General features: G+C 36.8%; 1 protein-coding gene across 1 annotated transcript in view; it reads left to right on the top strand.

Moving 5' to 3' along the window:
* Positions 1 to 24,442, top strand: part of Atg14 (autophagy related protein 14) — a 109,480-nt gene that overhangs the window by 59,816 nt on the left and 25,222 nt on the right. The window contains exons 4-6 of the mRNA XM_090375781.1: positions 6,356 to 6,437; positions 8,921 to 9,158; positions 17,586 to 17,758. Of these exons, the coding sequence (XP_090231907.1) occupies positions 6,356 to 6,437; positions 8,921 to 9,158; positions 17,586 to 17,758 (493 nt within the window). The remainder of the gene's footprint in view (positions 1 to 6,355; positions 6,438 to 8,920; positions 9,159 to 17,585; positions 17,759 to 24,442) is intronic.

Raw genomic sequence — 24,442 nt, 5'->3', positions numbered from 1 at the left:
GTGAAATCCTCAAAAGGAGGCAAAAGCAAGCGTCATTGGAAAGATTCCTTGTTAAAGTCGCACAAAAAGAAAAAATCAACAGATAGCAGTGATTCCATTAGAGACAGTGAAAGTCGTCCTACCCAATAATTAATAAATTCGATTGCTTTATGTATATTAAATTTAAATATTAAAAATATAAAAAGGTATGTATTTTGTATTAATCATTTTTACAGTATATGAATATTTTTGAGTTTTGGAACAAATCATCTGGGTTTCCATTATTTCTTATGGGGAAATTCGCTTTGATATACGAGTGCTTTGGATTACGAGCACGTTTCCGGAACGAATTATGATCGCAAACCAAGGTACCACTGTACATGGGTTGTTGTTTTTTTATTACAGTAAAGCCCCGCTATTCGCGGGGGTTACATTCCCGAGAAATGTCACGAATACCGAAAACGCAAATACTGAGTTTTGGTTCCCATAGTAATAAAGGGGTTCCGTTCCAAAGTATGAAATATATAAGAAAAACTAGTCTAAAATTTTGTTTATGTATGTATTATATGTACCTTCATAATATGATAGTACATAGTGAAATGCAAGCATATGGCATCGAAATGAAAATAAGAAACAATTTAATATTAAATGTAATATTTATTAGAAATTTCAAACCAGCGCCTTTGCTAGCAAAAAAACTTATCCCGCCAGTGCTATCACTACATGTCGTATAGTGAATGGTACTTTACTATGGTTAGTCCATCGTAACCTGATTTGATTGTACAATGAACCAATTATAAAGCAGGGGCCATTGTATTTTTAGCTATTTAAGTGAAACTTCGGATAATTGGGGAAGCTGCTTAATCGGGCCAAAATGCGCTAGTTCCAATGTGTCCCAAATAACTGGAATAGACTGTATTACATTACAGGATACGGTGCTCGCTTACTGCTGATTCACTTAGCGCTCTGTTTTTCCAGAACGAATTATCAGTGTTAAGTGAGGGTCACCTGTATCTGGACTTTCAAATGAGACTGGAATGAGGGACGCTCATTCTCTTCCGTTCAACGTTGGTGGAGCTTTGTGAAAATAGTATTTCAGTGTGTTCACCGATTTTATTAAGAGCATATTGTTGAGAAGAGGTACAACTAATGCTAGATAGGGCGACCTACCTCCTTGTGATGGGGACGGTAGCTCATCGTAGTAGGGTTCCAGTCCCCAAAAATGGTTTTCTGTCAACTTTGCCTTGCGATTTGAGTTGACCCTGGGGTTTTTGTGTTTTACTTAATATCATAACCTACTGAAAGTGCTTTCATTCACAATGCACAAATGAGAACTAGTCGCATATGGGCAAATGCCCAGGTGGCATTTGATCCCCCCCCCCCCAACACTCATGATCTTTTTCTCACAAACAACCCTTTCAAGTACATGGTCAGTCAGTGCCCGCAGACCTCTGGGTATTAGTAGCAGTAGTAATGGCAAATGATGCAAGAAAACAAGCTTATTATATAGCATCAGCCTGTGACAGCCAAATATTCTGCTTGCACCTTCACGATGGTGGGACTGTTAGTAATCCTGGGTATAACCTCCATGCACAAGTACATATTGGGTAACCACCCAGGTGGGAACCAACATAAGCAGGGGTCGAGGTGTGGTGCCCACACCACATGGAGGAATGCTGCCCCTCTGTTACCAGACAGTACTAGGTGGTAGATGACTCTCATCAACTGGTGCAATACCACCACTTTCCTTATTGAAGTGGTGGAACCCATGTTTAGTCTCTAGAGCTAAGTTCCGGTCAGCCCTTCCCTAGCTCTTCCATCATGCAGTATGATGAGGTTTGAGATTATGATGAACATCATGGCGAGATCCAATATTCCTTACATTTCGAGGGTACAGCTCTAAAACTGTGTTTGCAGACCGGCCGCTAGTTAGTACACTGGAACGAACGTATTGATAACTCTCTAGGAGGCTTCCAGATCAGCTAGTGTATAATCTCGCTACCTCTACTCTGCCAGATAGTGACTGGAGGGAGTCAGAGTAGTGTGTATGCTGGGAGCATTGTCGAGGCCATGTTATGTCAAGGATCTGGGTATATTCTTACCACATGTACGCCATATCCAAAAATTTCATTACTTCATACAGCATGTCCCACCCACTTTTTCTTACTATTGAATACACCATGAATTGTCAAACTAATAGAGCAAGCTTATCTACTAAAAGATCTAAACCTCCCAAGCACTTCCTAATTCATTTCACAAATATACGTGGTCTCATTTCTAATCTCAACGATGTCCATTTCCACTTGCAGTCTGCCAAACCCCATGTACTTTTTCTGACAGAATCTCAGTTATCGGTTGATTCAACTACTGCTCATCTCAGATGCCCAAATTATTCGCTGTATGATTCCTTTCACCCTCAAAGGTGGTACTTGTGCATATGTCCATTCTGATATTCCCTGTCAGAGACTTGGCAATTTGGAATCTCCTCTCTTTGATCTTCTCTGGCTTAAAATCTCTTGTCTCTACTGTTCTCCCAACTCCACTAATCACATGGAGCTCTTTGACTTTCTCCAGTCCATCTTTCCTAACAGTGAGGTAATTTTCCTTGGTGATTTTAATGTTCACAGCTCCAGCTGGCTTCCGTTTTCTAGTCACACTAACCTTCTGGTCGAGATGCTGAGGCTTTTGCAATTACTAATGACCTTGTACAGATTGTTCATTTACCTGCAAGAATACTGGACAATCTTAATCATACAGCCAACATGCTTGATCTTTTTCTCACAAAAACTCCTAAGTACACGATCGAAGTCAGAGGTCCTTTAGGCATTTCAGATCACAACTTGGTCAGTCTCTTTTCCAATGGATCCTTTATCTCATGGCTATTCCCAACCTCGTGTTGTTTGGCATTACAAGAATGCAAAATGGGATGACCTGTGAGATTTGTTTTCTTCTTTTCCTTGGTCGGATTACTGTTTCAAAACTTGTGATGTCAACATTTGCTAAGATCGTGTCAGTGAAATTATTCTTGCAAGAATGGAATCCTTTATCCAACACTACACTTTAAAATCTCGTCCTTTACCTAAACCTTGGTTTTCCAGTAAATGTGCTAAGGCTGTTCAAGAGAAGAATGTTGCATATCGTAATTGGCTTGTTTCTAATTCTTCATTTTCTGCCTACACCAAAGCTCGCAACAATTGTAAAGCAGTTATTAATCAGTCCAAACTAGAGTTTGAACAGGCTAAGAGTAGGAAACTTCTTCTTGCCCTAATGGTAGCCGAGCATTCTGGTCTCTTACCAAAGCTATTGGCCACAACTTTTGCCCATATCTGTCCAAACCAGATGGTTCTGTTGTCAGTTCAGTCAAGGATAAAGCTGACCTGCTAGCATCCCATTTTTCTTCCAACTCATATATTAATGATCTTGGTAAAACACCTCCCACTATTCCCGACACGCTCCATTCAATACCTCCTGTGGTCTTCCATCAAAAGGATGTCAGAAGGATTTTGACGAATCTTGATGTTAAGAAAGCTCCAGGTCCCGATGGTATTTCTCCACTTGTTCTCAAAACCTGTGCTCCTGAACTTACTCCTGTTCTTTGCTGCCTTTTTTTCACTTTCTTATTCCAAAGGTGACAAATCCCTCCCATCCATTTATCGTCCCATTGCAACTACTTCTACTCTTTCTAAAGAAATGGAGAAATCAATTAACCGCCAACTCTTAAACTACCTAGAAATCTTCCATCTTATCAACGATCGCCAGTATGGATTCCGTCAGTGTCGATCCACTGGTGATATTCTGGCTTATGTTACCCGTTAATGGACTAATTCAGTGGAAAGGTTCGGTGAAACACAAGTAGTTGCTCTTGACATCTCAAAGGCTTTTGAATGTATTTGGCATAAAGATCTTCTAAACAAGCTGCCAACTGTTTTTAGTAATTGGTTATCCAGTTTTCTCTCTGATTGCTCATTGAAGATGATGGTAGATGGCTCTCTGTCTTCTAACTTCTCCACTAATGCCGGTGTCCCCCACTCTTTTCTTCTTTTTATTAATGACCTTCTTCCATTGAGTGGAAATCCTATCCATAGTTTTGCCGATGATAGCACATTGCATTCCACTTTCCATCTTGAGAAACGTTGCCCTGCTCAATCAGCTTCAACTTCTCGAAAATCTGCTACCAATTCTATAAATGCCGATCTCCAGGTAATTCTCCAATGGGGCAAAGACAACTTAGTTGATTTCAACCCTTCTAAAACCCAGTCTTGTCTTATATCTTGCAAAAAGGATTCTTCTGCTCCTATGCTTATCTTTAGTGACACTCCGATTTCTAGGCAAAATGATATATCTCTCTTGGGGATTACCCTGACTTCTAATCTCTCTTGGCACATGCACATTACAAATATTGCTTCCTCTGCATCTGAAAAACTTGGTTTTCTGTTTCGCTCTTGGTGTTACTTTTCTTCCAAACAGCTGCTCACTCTGTATAAATTGCAAATATGCCCTACCATGGAATATTGTTCCCACATCTGGGGTAGTGCCCCCAAAACCTCTCTCTCAGGCTTCTTGATTCCATTCAGAAGAGGGCAGTTAGGTTGATTAATGGCTAAACTGTAACAGAGTTTCTCCACTTGCTGTCTCATAGACGTACTATTTCTGCTACATGCCTTTTCTACAGATACTTCCATGGGCACTGTTCTTCTGAATTGGCTTCTATAATTCTGACTCTCTCTTTCAAAACAGTCCGAACACATGCCGCCAACATCCATTTACTCTCCAACTTCAAACTCACAGAACCAACGTTTCATCTTCCTTGTTTATTCATTGAACTGCCGTTTTCTGGAACAACCTTCCTTCATACATATTTCCTGAAAATTACAGTCTACAGAAGTTCAAGTCCAATGTCAACAAATATCTTCTTTCTTCTTCTCAGCCTTCATCCCAAGCATGGTACTAAGTACTATAGGTTCTAATACCTCTCGTGTTTGTGGTTTACATAAAAAAAAATAAATAAATAAAACGGTTTACCCATCCGTACCCTCCAAGAATTTGTCTATTTCTTCCTTGAATTAATTCAACCCATCCACTTCCACACCAACAGATGGAAGCCTTTTCCAACAATCAACCACCTGCTGGCTGAAGGAAAACTTCTTTCCTTCAATCATTCTTCAACTTGAATTTATGTCCCCTAATGTGTGTAGTCTCAACAAGTGGAAGAATACCATTAAATATTCAGCTTACTCAATCCATTCAAGGCTTTAAACATCTTCTCCCCACAGGTGCCTGGTCTCGAGATGTTGCAATTTGCAGAACCAAAGCCTTTCTATGTAAGAGCACCCTTTTGTTCCTTTCACCAAACTGGTAGCCTTCTCTGCACTTGTTCCAGCAGATCTACATCCGTCCTAAAGTGAAGCTGCCAGACCTGTATGCGGTACTCAAGATGCGGCCTAACCATGCATTTATACAAAGGAGATAATCGCCTCCTTATCCCTTCTAGCAGAGTTTCTGTATATAATTGACAAAACACCATGAACTTTCCTGGCACTGTCTGCACTGCCCAGAGAATTTTGTGTCTGATTGCACAATTACAATCATCCTCCACTACCACACAATTGATAAATTTCTCTGCGGTTACTGCTGCCCATGTGCAGTACCTTGCATTTGTCGATGTTAAACTTACGCTGCCATTTCTCAGCCCATCGACCCAATTTTCCTACATCTTGTTGCAGTAGCTCACCCTGACGACTGTACTTAACCACCTTGCCAACCATCATCAGCAAACTTAGACATTAAGCCTGATATACCTTCATCAATATCATTGATAAATATTAAAACAGTAACTTGCCCTTAATGCCCTATTGCTCCAGTTTGTACGGCAGTCTTTTATGTGCAACAGTGTCAAAAGCCTTCCTGAAATCCAAGTATATGATGTCAAAATTATGATCAGAATTACTGACGCAGGTGATGTAGATTTTTTTTATTATATCAACCAGTCATGAATAGCCTTGTCTTAATATATGTAAACATTATGAACATATTTCTTCATGAACGTTCTCTCCCAGCATGTTCTAGGTGTAAATGCACATTTTTTTTTTTTTTTTTTTTTTTTTTCCCCCCATGTTAAAAAAAAAATGCTGTTTTTCTCTATCTTTTACTTAAAAAATCTTTCAGGTGGACAAATGCATCTGCTGTACTTGCCTTTTATAATATTTTAATATTCATTAAAAAATGAATCTTAGCTGTATAAATCCAGATCTGCCTAGAACTTTTTTTTTAATGAGCTGTACAGGAAGACACTTTGTGCATGCTTAATCTTAGAGCTAGAGTGTAAGTCATCTATTGACTTTTTATTTATTTATTTATTTATTTTTTATCATTTCAGAAAAGGGAGATTGAGATGTGTACAGAAAGAATTAGATTATTACAGCTAGCAATTGATAGCAATTCACAACACAAAGAAAATGGTTAGTTCAGTTTGATTTTTTATATATTGTTTTATTAGTTATTTTATTACTGACCAGATATTATGAACAGATAGAAAATACTGATACAAGGATAATGAAATAAATCATCCTTACGGTAGGCTTTTGTGAGTTGTGAACTGTTGCGATATAATTATCTAAGTAGATATTTGCTGACACTGACTGTACATTAAGATCAGTGCCTTTGTGCTGTTTATTTGATAAAATGCTAAATTGAATATTTCCATTCTTTATCAAGATTACTTAAAGTATAGAAAAGATTATATAATTTGTACATTATCAAAGTTGTAGTGCATATAATTTGCTAATTTTAATGAACTTGATAAAGAGCGGAGCAAACTTTCTTCATTGTTTTATCTGATGTTTTTAAATCAACTGAACAGAACAAAGGCATTCTTAATGTGGCAGAAGAATCAGTGAATTTCTACATAGAAAGCATTGTCTTTCTATAGCCATTTCCCCTGGCAGTTACTGGTTTAAGGTTTCATTTTCATGTTTCTGCAATATGAAATTTTTGTATCTTATCAAGTTTATTTATTAAAAATATTCAACATTAGATTATAATGTAATGTTAGTAATCTCTTGCAAAAATTATTATTGTTGCCCAAGATTTACTTTACTTTCCCAGTAAAGTAAATTTTGGAATTGCTTGTGTGTGTATGTGCATATACATAGTTGCACACTCAATACATCTCTTGATAGGAATGTGCTCCATTAAAATGTAACATTGTTTGTTTCATTTTTCAGAGATTGAAATAAATTTATTTCATAGTCAAATTGTTTGCATTTAATAATAATAATCATGCTTTTGTGTGACTGTTATAAAATGCAAATAAAATTTTAATAAAGTAATTATTATTTGAAGTAACATTAAGTGAAATGATGAAGATATTTAATTTACACCGACATCTTATTTAGAGATCTGTATAAATGACAGACATTTTGTGGTGGGCCAAGACCTATTTTCTATGGTGATACAGAAAATGGGCCTTAGCTCACCACACAAATGTGTTATATATTCTCCCCCCACCCTCACTTCTAAACTTTAAAATTTAACCACTTTTTTATACTTTGGCAAAAGTTTTGAACGTTTATAGTGAATTTGATGCACTATATGTAGAACTACAAATATCACAATAATTAGATGGATATGCTCAAAAATAATAATTTCCAAAAAAAAAAACTAATTTCAGTATGGGTATTGTCAACCCCTCAAAATGAGTATAGAGTTGCAAAAGTGTGGGAAATTGTGGCAAGAGATTGTTGTTTGATCCTCAGAATGGTGGCTAATGATGAGTTTGATATTAATAAGGAAATGATTCGTCAAATTCTGCATGAAGATTTAGGGAAATGGAAAGTCTGTCTGCAAAATTTCTGCTACATGGATGAGCTGAAGCAATGAAGAGTGTCATCATGTAAAGACTTCATCCAGATTTGTTAAGACAATCCTAATTTCCCCAACTGTATTGTCACTGGAGATGAGCAAGATGTGTTTCAGTACAACCCAGAGACAAAGCATCAGAGCATGCAGTGGACTTCAAAATCATCACCAAGTCCCAAAAAAGTTTCATTTGCGGAAGTCCAGGATATCAAGTTGATATTAATCATGATTTTCAACAAACAAGGTGTGATTCACAAGGAATTTGTACCCAAAGGGGAGCAAGTCAAGGCTGCATTCTACATGCTTCAAAGACTATTGAAGCACATTTCTCAGGTTTAGGCTGTGATTTCAAGTAAAAGGCAGCTGGTTCTTACTGCAGGACAATGCCCCTGCCCATTCTGCACATTGTGCAAGACATTTCTGATAAAACATGGCATTGTATAGATCAACTATCCACCCTACTCTCCTGAACTAGTGCTAATGAACTTCTTCCTATTTCTCGAGGTGAAAACTTCCCTCAAAAGGAAGAGATTTCAGGATGTTGAAGACATAAAAATGTAACTGCCGAACTGAACATTCTCTTTGGATGCCTTTGCTGACTTTTCAAAAACTTTTAGAACAGTGTAATAAGTGAATGCAATCAGGTGGTGATTACTTTTAATAAAACCATTTTTGAGCTCCTTCAGTTTTTTTTTTTTTTTTTTGCACCAGTCTGCAAACTTTAGTTTAAGCCATAAAGCCACAAAAACTTAACCTATACATATAGGTTAGTGCAGTTGTATCATTTCTATATGTATCTAGGATGCAAAAACATTTGCCAAATGGTACCTTACTTTCCTTTTGACATCTATCAAAAAAGTTTTAAAATTTTTTAAAATTCAAATGACTATAGAAATAAAAGCAATAAAAATTTTGGGCAATAATAATAAAGTTAAAATACAGAAAATTATATAGAGAGGTAAAAATATACATTAAAAACTTAGGTGGAAGCTTTAAAAGTGGCTTCATTCTACTAAAAGCTTCTGGTGTAGTTTTTTTTTTTTTTTTTTTTTTAAATTTTAATAAATGGTTCATTTTGATTTAGAAGAAAGGAAATTGGTTGAACTTCAGGAACAAGTTGAAGTACTTTCAGAAAAAAGTTTGAAGTACTCTGAAAAGGTGCAGAAGATGCATAGGCGAATAGATAAGTGTTGTGTTAATACATCAGGACAACGGAAGAGGTTGGCTGCAACAAGGCAAAACCTGAAGGAAGCTTCAAAGCAAAATGTACAGCAGTTGGTCACCTACATATTTCCAATTACAGAAGTTCGGCCATCTAAAAGGTATGTTTTATCATTTTTCTCTTTTGTTTTTTTGAATTTGAGGGTTCAGTATAGTTTACAGGATGTGTAGTTGCAATATAAAAATGAAAATATTTCATGATAAATTATAAATTCAGTTAATATATGATAAATTTCAGTTGTTGTCCTGCGTGCAGAGAAATGCCAATATTTGAAATATTGACAATTCTCTGCATGCAGGACAACTGAATGTTATTACTGTTCATGATAGTGCTTCTGCCCTGGGGATATACTGTACCAACAGAAGGCAGACCAAGGCACTTAAACAAACTATTATCTCGAGTAAGATGAATAAAAAAGTGGAATTTGTTATTGTAAAAAACCAGGGGTTTTCTTTTCAATGTATCTTAGATTTATAAACTAGTTTCTTTATAAAATTTCACTCCCCCCCCACTTGGAGCTGTAGCTTGTTTTGGTTTATGTGTCTAGTTTTTTTCCATTGGTATATACAACACTGTCCTACCACTAATATGTGAATACCCCTCCATTAATAGGTCACATCCTACCCAAGCACCACATGTCAGATACAACTATAAATGTGCTCTTAGGCCTTTGAGGAGACAGCAGTACAATTGTAAATGCAAGATGCTGTGATGGAAGTAGTTAAGACTTCTAGTGCTGGATGATAATAGGGTGCCAGGTGAGCAGTCAGTCTGTATGTTGACACTTCAATGACACTGAAGATAATGAGGTTAAAAATTGCTGTTTTGATCTACAAATGAAAGCAGATTAGTGTTGAAACCATCACAAAATGATCCGGAAAATCTCTGATACTGATGCAATGTGACAGGAGAACTCCTGCAAAGAATTGTCCACTCAGAATGCAGATTAACACTGTAGTACCCACAGGCCCTTGGTGAGATAATTGAGACATTTCAGCACTGGTACAATGTGTAGGACACTGCATGATATGGGTTACCACAGTTATGCAGCTGCCCTCAAGCCCCTAATCATTTAATGCCTTATGCCATCTAGTTTGGTGTAAGTCTGTTTTTGGACTACAGACCATTGGAAAGCTGTGCTTTGGAGTGACAAGTCACAGTACATGGTCTACCAGTTTGATGATTGTGCCTGGGTATGGCAGATGCCTGGAGAAAGCTACCTGCTGGACAGTATCATCCCATGTGATGGTCTGGGGGCTGTGTTTCATGGTTTGGTCTGGAACTGGTGGTCGTTATGAATGAAACCATGAATTCTGAGGTCTGTCTAGACATTCCGATAATGTGTTATTTATACTGGCGCAGCACATTGGGGAAGGCCTGTACCTGTATCTGCAGGATAATGCTCAATGTCATACTGCTCATGTTGTGATAGTGGTTTGAGAAAATGAGTATCAAAAAGTTGGACTGGTCAGCCCAGAGCCCTGACCTCAATCTTGTACAGAACCTCTGGGATGAGTTGGATTTTTGGGTGTGTATGAGGAGAGACTCTCCGAAGAAACAGACCTGAAGCAGTTGCTGGTTTGAAGGCCAAATGGTGGAAAATATCAGAGCATGTTTACAAAAAATTGAAGTGTTCACCATGGAGACTGAAGGTTGTCATGAAGGCTAAAGGTTTTAGTGCACATTAAGCACACATTATTAGTTTTTCTGTAAATAAAGGTTATTTGTAGATACTATTGTCCTGATATTAATGGTAGGACAGTATGTGTTTTCTCATCCTCTGCCCGAAGTAGGGATCACAGCACAACGTCAGACAGTAATCTAGTAATATTCAGTTGTTCTTTATGTGGAGAAGTTGCAATATTTGCAGTGCAAAAATGTTCATTTTGAAAATATGGAGTGTTTTGATTTTTAAAAATGGTTAAGCTAAGGATAGGAATTGAGTAACTATAGGTGTAGATGAAGTGCAATGGCCTGTAGACACGACTTAACTCTTATATGTGGATAATTGTATTTGCAAATAATCCTCTTTAGGGCTATATTTGTGATATGTAGCTTTCTTAATGTCAGATGCACAGTGAGATATCAGTGTATACCAAGTTGTAATTGTTGGTATTGCCTAGTAATTATCATCACTAACTCTAATGAACCTTGCCAGGGGTATAATATTTTTTGGTTAATGAGATTCTTAAATTAATGTGAGGAAGTGAAGATTTGGAAAACACAGAAAATTCAGAATTCTTGAATATTTGAAATCAGTTTTATTACTTGTGAATTATTTGTGCACAGTTATTTCTCTTTTGTAGGTTTTTTGCATTGTAAAACAGCAGTGAAATATTTGTGGTTGACTAGCTTTCTTCTCCAGCAGGTTTCTTTGCCCGTCCTTAAACAGTCATCGTCATTTAAAAAATTTTTTTTTTTCCAGGCATTGCTTTTAATTATACATAGTCATTATTTCTTTGAGGATATATATTTTGTTCTTTCTTTTAGCTCATATGAAATGGATGGCTCCTCACACTTCTTTTGTATATCTGTATATGATTGAGTATTTCTAATACATCACTGCACAGTCATATTGACTGTAATTTGTGGGTTGGTCACCAAGCAAGGCTTTTGTGGATTTATTGGACGATTGCTTTCTACATCAGCACATTCGGGAGGCAACTAGAGGGAGTAATACTCTTGATCTGATTATCAGTAGTGATCCTTCATGCATTAAGAATCTGCAGATAAAGGAACCACTAGGTAGCAGTGATCACAGTGTGCTGAAGTGGGATTTACTCAGAGGTAACTACCATCAGGAATAAAGGGAAGGGTTTTTGCTTTCGTAAAGGCGACGACAGTGGTCTGAGACCGTACTTAAATTCTATACGGTGGGACCAACTGATGATGTTACCAACAGCAAATTCAAAATGGGAAGCAGTCAAAGAATTTATCTTGGAAGCTACTAGGCTTTACATACCAACTAAGAAATATTGTTCAAGGTTTAGGCCTAAATGGATGTCAGATGAACTAATGAGACATATGGCAGAGAAGAAAAATGCATGGGATACATATAAATTAATGGGTGACATGAGAGCCAATGATAGATATAAGCAGGTCTGTAACCAAGTCACAAAGGAGATTATGAGAAATCTTTGGCAAAGGATACAAAGAAAAACAGCAAAGAGTTCTTTACCTATGTAAACTCTAGAAGTAAAGGGATCAATTGGATTGGTCCACTGGATATTGATGGTTCAACTGTTAATGATCCTGCTCAGGTGGCTAACAAACTAAATGAGTATTTTGCAACTGCATTCCCACATGAGGAGTTATTCAGGGAGGGGAATGCCAGAAGTGAATTAAACTCTGGCAGTGAACTAGATGATTTTGTAATAACTGAGATGAAAGTGGAGGAGAAATTGTTGAAGATAACATAAGAAAGGCACCTGGAGTGGATGGGATCTATCCAGTTATATTAAAGGAAGTAAGCAAACCTTAGCCATAATTATGAGAGCTTCTTCGGACGCAGGGGAGGTACCCATGGACTGGAGATGTTCAAAAGTGACCCCAATTCGCAAAGGAGGTTCAAAGGGCTACACAAGTAATTATAGACCTGTTAGTTTAACTTCTGTTCCAGGGAAATTAATGGAGGCACTGGTTAAAGAAGCACTGCAGGATCATCCAGACAAGACTTCAGTTATAGCTTGGACACAGCATGGTTTTGTTAAGAGAAAGTCTTGCCTGACTGATTTGATTGGATACTATGATGTGGTCACAAAGGAACTGGATGCAGGGAATAACTTTGATATCATATATTTGGATCTTAGAAAGGCTTTTGATACTGTTGCACATGGAAGACTGCTGAACAAATTGGAGCAGTGTGGCATTGGAGGCAAATTGCTGCTATGGATAAAAGGGGTGGTTGAGGGGGAGAAGGCAGAGAGTGGTAATCAATGGACACTGCTCATTGTGGACTAATGCTATTAGTGGAGTCCCTCAGAGTTCAGTGTTGGTCCATTATTGTTTTCTGTATTTATAAATAATATTGATGATGGTATATCAAGCTTAATGTGAAAGTTTGCCGACGATACGAAGGTTGGCAGGGTTGTTAAGGACTCTAATGATAGTACACTGCTGAACAGGATCTAGAAAAGTTGAGCAGATGGGCTGAGAGGTGGCGAATGAAGTTTAACATTGACAAATGTAAAGTACTACATATGGGAAGCAGTAACTCCAGAGTAACTGTGCAGTCAGGTATGAAATTTTCTGAGCAGTGCAGATGGTCTGCAAGAGTAGCTCATGGTGTCTTGTCAGTGATATACAGGAATTTTTTTTTTGCAGGGTTAAGGAGGTGATTATTCCCTTGTATAAGGCAATGGTCAGCCCACACCTTGAGTACTGTATACAGGTCTGGAGGCCTCATTTTAAGAAGAATGTAGAGCTGTTGGAACGAGTACAGAGGAGGGCAAGAAGATTAGTGAATGGAACAAAGGGTTGCTCTTACGAAGAAATGCTTAAGTTTTGCAAATTATAGTGTCTGGAGACAAGTCACCTGTGTGGTGATTTGACAGAGGTGTATAAAGCCTTGAATGGTTTGAGCATGCTCAGTGCTGATGGGATTGTTCCTCTTGCTCAGAATAATCACCTGATAGGGCATAAATTCAAATTGGGGAAAGACAGATGTAGGATAGATGTGCAGAAATTTGCCTTTAGCCAGCGGGTAGTTGGTTGGTGGAACATACTTCCATCCCTTGTTGTGGAAGTTGATAGCCTAAATAAATTTAAGGCTCAGCTGGACAGGTATTTCGAACGAACGGAGGGGTGAAGTGGAAGTGGGTTTTTTTTTTTTTTTTTTGTTGTTGATGCTCCATAAGCTTGCTTTCTTCCATCATATGCCTCTACTAATGCTAAAATGCTAATGCTAAATATTTGAAAGGAAGTCATTCAGATCACTTTTGCTTAACAGTGTTCTCCCAGAAAATTTTACTAGCTGGGTGGCATTATGAAGTAGTGGGGAAGTGTAATACTTCACAATATTATAAAATTTTCTCTCATTTATAAATGTGACTTAAGAGATCCAGAGCAGAAATTAATTGCATAATTTAACATTATATGCTCCTGTCGCATTGATCTCGATCGCATAGTATTGATCGAGATCAGTGAGCAATACCATACAACGAGAATCGCTTAAAATTTTAGCTGGGCAGTGTACCCATTCGGAGTAGGTCCCAGGGAGAACACTGCTTAATTTGTCACCATTGTATTTATTTTTTCAATGTGCAAAGTTACATTTTTATACCACATCTAGTTTTTAAAGTTTGGACATTTTACGTTCTGATTTGCTGTCATATATTACTTATGGTGTATTAAAGGTTTCTATATTATAGATGTAAAAAATATCAGGTGTAATATGTTTTTTTTTATAAATAAACATTTACTGTAAATATGTATGTGTATATGTACACATTTAGTTTCACAATGAGCATTCCCTTAAGTTCCCACTAACTAACTGAAACTGGTAGTATTGCCACATTGCTATGTTTATTATAAACTGTCTCTGCTTCTCTTATTTTATCTTTTTTGTCTCCTATAATTCATAGTTGCAAACTTTCAGCTGGTAACATTTTTATTTACTAACATCCTGGATGAGAAATTATTTTTTGTATACTTTGATTACACACCATATGAAAGAATCTTGGGCTGCACATGGCCCACAGGCCATCAGTTGGCTATCATCGTGTAGTACGGGAATAAACCTTTCTACCTAAAAGATAAAAATGAATGAATGAGCTTTTTTTAGTATTTAAGATATTAAGAAATAATGTTAATGTCCATTTTAAATTTGGCAAAATATTAGTTTACTGAGTACTAAATTATTTGGATACATCTACTTTGGGGTTTTGTTTTCAAGTCTGAAGATATGTGATTGGCTCCAGTGAGATGTGAAACCGCTGTCACCAGGCTCGGAGAGTGTATTATGTGAGCAAATGTAGTAAAAAAAAAACGACCCCTCTAAGTACACGGTCGAAGTGAGAGGTCATTTAGGCACCACAGATCACAACTTGATTGTCTCTTCTCCAGTGGAGCCTTTATCTCATGGCTATTCCCAACCTCGCATTGTTTGGCATTACAAGAATGCAAAATGCGATGACCTGCGAGATTTCTTTACCTTGGTCAGATTACTGTTTCAAAACTTCTGAGGTCAGCATTTGCTCAGAGCGTGTCAGTGAAATTATTCTTGTAGGAATGCAATCTTTTATTCCACACTCCAGTTTAAAATCTCGTCCTTTATCTAAACGTTGGTTTTCCAATAAATGCGCTAAGGCTGTTCAAGAATGTTGCATATCATAATTGGCTTGTTTCTAATTCTCCAGTTTCATTTTCTGCCTACACCAAAGCTCGCAACAATTGTAAAGCATTTATTAATCAGTCCAAACTAGATTTTGAACAGGCTGAGTAGAAAACTTGCTTCTTGCCCTAATGGTAGCTGAGCATTCTGGTCTTTTGCCAAAGCTATTGGCCACAACTTTTGCCCATCTTTGCTCCCACCTCTGTCAAAACCAGATGGTACTGTTGTCACTTCAGCCAAGGATAAAGCTGACCTGCTAGCATCCCATTTTTCTTCTAACTCATGTATTAATGATCTTGGTAAAACACCTCCCACCATTCCAAACACGCTCCATTCAATGCCTCCTCTGGTATTCCGTCAGAAGGATTTTGACAAATCTTGATGCTAAGATAGCTCCAGGTCCTGATGGTATTTCTTCACTTGTTCTCCAAACCTGTGCTCCTGAATTTACTCCTATTCTTTGCTGCCTTTTTTTCACTTTCTTATTCCAAAGGTGTTTTTCCTTCTGCTTGGAAATTTGCTCATATCCACCCAGTTCCTAAAAAGGGTGACAAATCCCTCCCATTCAATTATCGTCCCATTGCAATTACTTCTACTCTTTCTAAATTAATGGAGAAATCAATTAACCGCCAACTCTTAAACTACCTAGAAACCTTCCGTGTGATCAATGATCGCCAGTAGGGATTCAGTCAGTGTCGATCCACTGGTGATATTCTGGCTTGTGTTATCCATTTATGGACTAATTCAATGGAAAAGTTTGGTGAAACACAAGCAGTTGCTCTTGACATCTCAAAGGCTTTTGATCGTGTTTGGCATGAAGGTCTTATAAACAAGCTTCCATCTTATGGTTTGCCAATTTGTTTTTTGTAATTGGTTATCCAGTTTTCTCTCCGATCACTCACTGAGGGTGATGGTAGATGGCTCTCTGTCTTCTAACTTCTCCGCTAATGCCTGTGGTGTCCCCCAAGATTCAGTTCTTTCCCCCACTCTTTTCCTCTTGTATATTAATGACCTTCTTCCATTGACTGGAAATCCTATCCATAGCTTTGCCGATGATTAGCACATTGCATTCCACTTTCCATTTTGAGAAACCTTGTCCTGCTCAATCAGCTTCAGCTTCTCAAAAATCTGCTACCAATTCCTTAAATGCCGATCTCCAGGTAATTCTCCCGTAGGGCAAAGACAACTTAGTTGATTTCAATCCTTCTAAAACTCAGTCTTGTCTTATATCTCACAAAAAAGGATTCTTTTGCTCCCATGCTTATCTTTGGTGACACTCTGATTTTTAAGAAAAATGATATCTCTTTTGGGGATTACCCAGACTTCTAATCTCTCTTGGCACAAGCACATTACAAATATTGCTTTCTCTGCATCAAAAAAACTTGGTTTTCTCTTTCTCTCTTGGCGTTACTTTTCTTCCAATCAGCTGTTCACTCTGTACAATTTGCAAATCTGCCCTACCATGGAATATTGGTCCCACATCTGGGGTGGTGTCCCAAAACCTCTCTTAGGCTTCTAGATTCCATTCAGAAGAGAGCAGATAGGTTAATTAGTGACTCCTCTCTAACAGAGTCCCTCCACTTGCTGTCTCATAGACATACTGTTTCTGCTGCATGCCTTTTCTACAGATACTTCCATGGGCACTGTTCTTCTGAATCGGCTTCTATAATTCCCGCTCTCTCTTTCAAAACAGTCTGAACACATGCCGCCACCAGCCAACATCCGTTTACTGTCCAACTTCAAACTCATGGAACCAACGTTTCAACTTCCTCGTTTATTTATTGAACTGCTGTTTTCTGGAACAACCTTCCTTCGTACATTTTTCCTGAAAATTACAGTCTACAGAAGTTGAAGTCTAATGTCAACAAATATCTTTCGTCTTTTCAACCTCCAAGCCAAGCACGGTACCAAGTACTGTAGGTTCTAATACCTCTCGTTTGGGGTTTTCATTAAAAAAAAAAAAAACTTCCAGGTATAGAGAACATTCCCCAAATTTATTATTTAATGAACTAAAATTTTTCTTAGTTTGACATATAGTTTAGTGCATGTATTTCTTGATATTTTATGTAATGAAAATTTAGACATTGTCCTTGACTCATCAAATTAGTATTTTCATTTTGCCCAAAACTAGTCTTTGTTATATTTATAGGACATATGTTAGAACAATTATATAGGGTGATTATTTTATTGCTATAGTGAAGAAGAGAGTCCTGTTGAATCGCCATTAGCAGAACTTGAAGAAGCTCAGCAGACAACATACGTTCGAGGTCATTGGGTATTCACTGGAAGCAAAGAAGCAGAAGTCCAGTATAGAATTATAGAGTCTTGCCTTCCAGGAAGTGGTAATTATTCAGAATATTCTCTTTGGGGTAAGTATTGAACTGATTTTGAACTTCCTACACCACATCACTTGCCTTTTCTTTTAACCATTTTGAGATTGGTTTCTCATTAGAAAGGAAATTAGAAGAATAAATCAAAGTTGAATATAGTGACATTTTGTATAAGGAGATCCTTTGTCATACCTTCCAAAGTAAAGGCAAAGTAAAGTTTACACTTCCAGAAATTAAAGATCCAATCCATTGTAGCTTTGCTACATTATACCAATGATTGTTTGAAATTAAATTATGAAGATAAGCTAATCTCCCACCATAAAAAAATAATTAAAAGTAAAATTTATTTATAAATAAGTAAAATAGATAAATAAAAACTTGGACTTATCTTCACAAAGAAGACTCAACCACCCATAGTTGTTCAAGGCAGGTCGGTGTTCTCTATAAGTATATACCAAATCCCTGAGTGGCTGAAGTGAAGTAGTAGTACAAGAAATGTGAACAGTTTAGTTTCCATAAATGTGACACTCTAGTTTGATTTTACCTTGGAAAGAAGGCAGTAGATTTTTTTTTTTTTTTTTTCATTAAATTTATTAATATAATCTTGGTGTTAGCAGTCAGGATGTAGAATATATTAATATTTGTGGTAGAAAATGTTATGGCTATTGTGTTTACTTGGAACTGTTACCCAGTCAATTTCTTCATAGTTGTTCAACGTCATTGTTTTCTCAGCCTTCTATTTCTGATGACTCCCTAAATTAGTGATCCCACCCTCCCATAGGTCATAACTAGTGTTTCCAAATTCCTGACAGATATCAATCTTTGGGATTCGGGAACGAGAAATCGGAATTTCCATATCATAAGTTATTCTGTATTTTTCATAACATTTTATTTATGCGTTTTTAAATAATAATGAGTGACCATAATAATAAACAGTGAATAATTTTTCTGTGACAGGTTTATACTGAAAGTTTCAGAGGTGTTTTGTAAAAAAAAACAAAAAATATATATATATAATAAATTATTATATCGTTTATTATTATTATAAACCAATATATTGTGACAAGATTATATATCTCAATAACATGTAAAAGTGATCTTTACTTGGTATAGACATTTGATAATAGAAAACATTAAAAGAAGGGAAAATTAACACAAAATAAATGTAGACATGTATAGTATCTTATGTAGGTCGACACCTGAACGAAAGTTCAACTCCGTCTTTGTACAACAGAGCACTGTAACAGGCCAGAAATGTGTGTAATGTTATGTTTGTGCAGAGTGTGTGTGTGTGTGTTTGTTTGTTTGTTTGTTGTTTTTTAGTTGTTTCTGGCCATTTTGTCACCTGGCAGGCAATCACTTGGAAAGCCTGCCCAGTGTCCGTCTACACCACGGGGAGGTAGGCCACAACTATGCATGAACCATGGCCAACCTCAACAGTCAAGCACTGAATGTCCAAAGAGTTTGGAGCCATTCAAAAGAACCCCATGCCAGCAACTTCGCTCGCTCACTCACTCACTCACTCAAGACAGGACAGCAGAAGACGAAGAAATAAGGTAGAGAATAGAATAAAGTAAAAAAAAAAAAAAAAGAATAAATAAAAAAAATCAAATAAAACAAAGTAAAATCTTTATCTGTGTCTTTGCCCACGTCTTTATGCAGTGCTTCCCAAAGTAGTCCACAAAGAGAAAAGGTGTACTGTCAAACAGAAGTAGTAATGTCATCCAAAAACAAGATCAGCAGGAACAAGTTCTAGATATACAGTAAACCCCCGCTATTCGCGGTTTCTCGTATTCGCGATCGCTGATTTAATATAAAATGAAACCTAAAAAAAATGTGAATTTTAAAGCACCGTGAATATTTTCCGCCATAAAAAAACATGGGCGTGGCTAAAATTCTTTCCTGGTCAAAACAGCGTTCAATGGATGGGGGTGACAAAATCGCAAGCGTGGATGTTTCTCGCTATTCCTTGTTCAGTGTGTTATGCGCTTGTCATGGAAGGTTTGGTCATTTGCTTTTAACTTATATGCTTATAAATTGAATAAATTTATCAATTTATAAATTAATATGCTTACAAAAGTGATAAATCTACCGTTTTGCAGTGTAAAACAGACTTTTTCGAGTGTGTTAACGGAAGAAAGTGCCTTTATTGTGGACAAGTTCTTTTTTACCTGTACAAAAATATGGCTAACAAGGGAAATGTGAATTTATCAAAGAAGGTTATTTGACATTAGCGAATAAAATTGAGTTATTAGACAAAATTTCTAATGGTGAAAGTGTCTCTTCAGTGGCAAAACATTATAAAATCAATGAGTCAACGATACGATCAATCAAAAAATCGGAAGAAAAAATCCGCCGTAGTGTCCGTGAAAACGCGCTAATTGCTTCAAAAATTTGCTCTGTAACTCGTGATGTTAAATTTTAAAAAATGGAAAAGGCTTTAAATCTGTGGATAGAAGACCGAACTCAAAATAAAATTCCGTTAAATTCACTCATCATTCGTGAAAAGGCAAAACTCCTTTATCAACACTTTAGCGAAACTGGTGATAGCACTGGCGGATAAGTTTTTTTTAGCTGGCAAAGGCGCTGGTTTGAAAGATTTGTTTGAAATTTCTAATAAATATTACATTTAATATTAAATTGTTTCTTATTTTCATTTCGATGCCATATGCTTGCGTTTCTAATGGTCATATTATGAAGGTACATATAATACATACATAGACAAAATTTTAGACTAGTTTTTCTTATATATTTCATACTTTGGAACGGAACCCCTTTATTACTATGGGAGCCATAACTCAGTATTCGCGTTTTCGGTATTCGTGACATTTCTCAGGAACGTAACCCCCGCGAATAGCGGGGGATTACTGTAATTCTGAATTCTGTTAATCTGGAGTGGTATCAGAAGTCTCTGGTCGATGACGGTATCACTGAGCAGAGGAAGGATTTAGTTGCAGAGAGTCTTGATAAAGGATGAGTCAGAAAAGTGCAGCATCTGTTAAAACCTTTGCTTGTTTTTGAAACCCAACATCATAACAGCAATTTTGTATATGATGTTGTCAGGATGAGGCAACAGGCTGTATTATGATTTATGATGTGTTTTCAGTTTGATTTCTTGAATTTACATAGAGGTTGAAAGCCTTCCTGTGATTAAAAGCAGCATTGCAGAAGGTTTGAAGGGCCTGGAAATTGTTGACAGAAATGAGTATCTTCTCACCTCTGGGACACAAGTTTGGTACTGTTGCCTTAAGAGCCAATCTTAGGTCCTCGTAAATGGAGCATTCAAAAAGTACATGAGGAGATTCTTCCCGTAGCCCACATCGACAGGAGACTGTATCGGAAAGTCTGAATTGGTAGAGTTTTTCGTTAAGCGAACATGTCCAGTTAGTATGTAGGACAGTGGTGGCCAACCTTTTATATACCATGTGCCAATTTTTTCACATAAGAGTTCAGATGCGCCATACAACTCAAGCACCTTTTCTACCTTCTTATGTTCATGGTTGGGGTTGGAAAATAGGGATAGGGGTAGCATCTGCTTCGCTTAGGGGAGGAAAAAGAATAACTCAAACACACAACTAAATTAAATAATGTATGCCAGTTCAAAAGACATGTTTATTGGAGCACCAATCTACAATAGTGAGAGATGATCTCTTGGACGAGAGGGTGACCACTGTCGTGGAACCCGCTGATGGTGCTACAGCTGCCGGAGAGTCTCGTTTGGTGAAGATAGCTCTGTACCACAGTTGTTAAATGTGATGAGAGAGAGAGCTCTGAGTGAGATGGAGCACCGAGAGAGAGATCAGGTTGGAACTTGGAGTCGTCTGTTCTCTCTGCTCACTAGGAGTCCAGGCATAACCTTAATAACCTTTTTATTAAGGATATGCCATAAACATAATTAATATTTTTAAATGATTTAATTATTGTATAAAGCAATTTCTATTACAGCACATAAACATTACTTACCATTAGTGAGACTTTTGAGCCTGTGTGGATTTCACCAGTCTTTCAATGTTTGGTGTTAAATTTGTTACTGAGAGCAGCAGAGAATTCTTCAAATTTGAATCGGTCATTCGCGACCTCTATTTGCTTTTGATCAATTTCATGGATGAAAATGCTTGTTCACATCTGTATGTCATTCCGAAATGACATAATTTTTTGCGAATTTCCTTAGTTCACAGGGTAATGAACACCAGAAGTTAATCATGTCAGAAGCATTTTGATTTGAAAAAAAGCTCATCAAATTTCATTTTTAATAATGAATTTGTTTTTAAATCAATAAGTTCCATTTGTATATTACAAGGCATCTCAATTATGTTTTGTTCACTAAGTAAAAATGGGTTTATAAATGCGAGCATGTAGTTTTCTTCTTTTGCCAAATCATGAAAACTACTTTCAAATGACACTTGCAATAACTTGATTTTTTGAAGATATTTGGTCCAATTGCTGTCGTCCACAGCACATTCATTCTGCTCTTTCAAGTGTGGAAATTGACTTAAATCCTGATTTTTTTTTTTTTTTTTTAACAGAGATGAACAGTTTTAATTTAATTTAAAATGAATTGATGCTATTTACTAAGCTAGGAAATAATTTATTCATGCCTTGTAGTTTTGAATTTAGATCATTGAGATGACTAGTAACATCAACTAAAAATGCCAAATCAAATAGCCAGTTGTTATCTAATAATAAGGTTCTTTCATCAGGTAGTTCATTTTCCTGTTCTAAAAAATTATAAACAGCATTTTTCAATTTCCAAAATCTACTCAGAACCTGTCCTCCAGAAAGCCAGCGCACCTCACAATGAAGGACAAGTTCCCCATATTCCAAATCTAACAACTCGCAATATTCTCTGAATTCTCGTCTGTTTATGCTCTTGCTCTAATTTTATTTACAAATTTCACAACCGGGAACATAACATGCTGCATATTTAAAGTTTTTCCACACAAGTGCTCTTGGTGTATAATGCAGTGATATTTTAGTATAGGACGATTTAAAAAATTTTCAAGCAAAGTTGTAGTGTCATTGGCTTAACTTATCGTTGACGGCACTCCATCAGTACATACACTGATGAGTTTATTATAATCTAATTTTAGATTTTTTAGGCATGATTTAACTTTTTCAAATATGTCTGATCCTCTTGTTTTACCATGCAATGACTCCAGACTGGCAAGTTCTTCAAAGACATTAAAATTATCATCAATTTCTCTTATAAAAATGCTTAACTGGGCTACACCACATATGTCCGTTGATTCATCCAAAGCTAGAGAAAAGAAAGTACAAGAATGGACAAGATCTTCCAGTTGCTGAGATACATCCTGAGAGAGAGCTCCTCGTAACTGTCTGCCTTGATATAGCAATTTTGTCTGCTTTCCTTTCAATACCTTTATTACCAAGATGGTGTGCAAATATTTGGAGACAAGACTTAACAATTTCTTCTCCGTCAGAAAAAGTTTTTTTTTTTTTTTTTTTTTTTTTCGCCAATACTAAAGCAATTTCATAGGACGCTTCTATCATCGCAAAGTCTCCACAACTTACTTTAGCAAATACATTTTGTCTTCTGATTTCTTCCTTTTTCTTAGTCACATATTCTTTTCGTAGCTCAGACCCAAGAACGAGCTTCATTTTTCCTGCTATGTTAGTCTGAGGCTGTGATTTATAGTGTCTATTAAGATCATGTCTTTTATTATGTGAAAGAGTACTTTCACAAACAATGCAAAACGGTTTTCCTGATGAACTTCCTATAAATAACTCATTTTCCCACTGTTCATTAAATTCACATTTAATATCACTTTCTGCTTATCTTTTGCACTGTGGCAGATAAAAGGAATAAAAAAAAAAAAAAAACAGGAAAGTACAAAACTCTAGAAGTCTAAATGTTGAAAAAGAACAAACAGATCACAAGTATGTACGTCGTATCGCACAGAATATCAATTATAAACTGTCGAAAAATTGCGACAAACTGATGAGCAGGTTCGACCTGGGGGGAGCTCCCTCCTACTATTTCTTGAGTTGGCAAAATGCGATTTGGAAATGCAATTGATGGAAATTTCTCGTAGATGAAAATACCTCAAATTTATCATATCATTGTTTCCTTTTAACTTGAAAGACTTCCGACAAAGGATCTATTTGTATATTCTGAGTCCCCTGAAAAAGTCACGTATTGCATTTATTTTCCTACTTGTGCATAGAGTCGGGCACCGGAGGCAATGGCCGTACAAAAGACAAAATATTAGGGGGGGGGGGAAGCTCCCCCTTACTATTTCTTGAGTTGGCAAAATGCGATTGATGGAAATTTCTTGTAGATGAAAATACCTCAAATTTATCTTATCATTGTTTCCTTTTAACTTGAAAGACTTCCAACAAAGGATCTATTTGTATATTCTCAGTCTCCTGAAAAAGTCACGTATTACATTTATTTTCCCACTTGTGCATAGAGTCGGGTGCCGGAGGCAACATCCATACAAAAGAATGGACGAATAGGTGCTCGATATATTTTCATAGCCATAGATCACTTACGGTCAAAATTCAGAAATGCATTTTTTTGGAGACTATTTAATTTATTTCTTTTGCTAAATTGAGGAAATTGACACGTTTTTGTGCATGTAAGTGGAAAGAAGGTGGTGAGCGTCTTAAGCCATATGCGGAAGGACCTGAAATGAAAGGAAATAGAACCAAAGAATCGGCAATATGGGCTTTGGGTACTTGAGAAATTTTATGATGGAATGC

This window comes from Mastigoproctus giganteus, chromosome 6 (genome assembly GCF_048544385.1).
Source record: "Mastigoproctus giganteus isolate SK-2022 chromosome 6, ASM4854438v1, whole genome shotgun sequence".
NCBI lineage: Eukaryota > Metazoa > Arthropoda > Arachnida > Uropygi > Thelyphonidae > Mastigoproctus > Mastigoproctus giganteus.
This window is presented reverse-complemented; position numbering and strand designations above follow the sequence as displayed.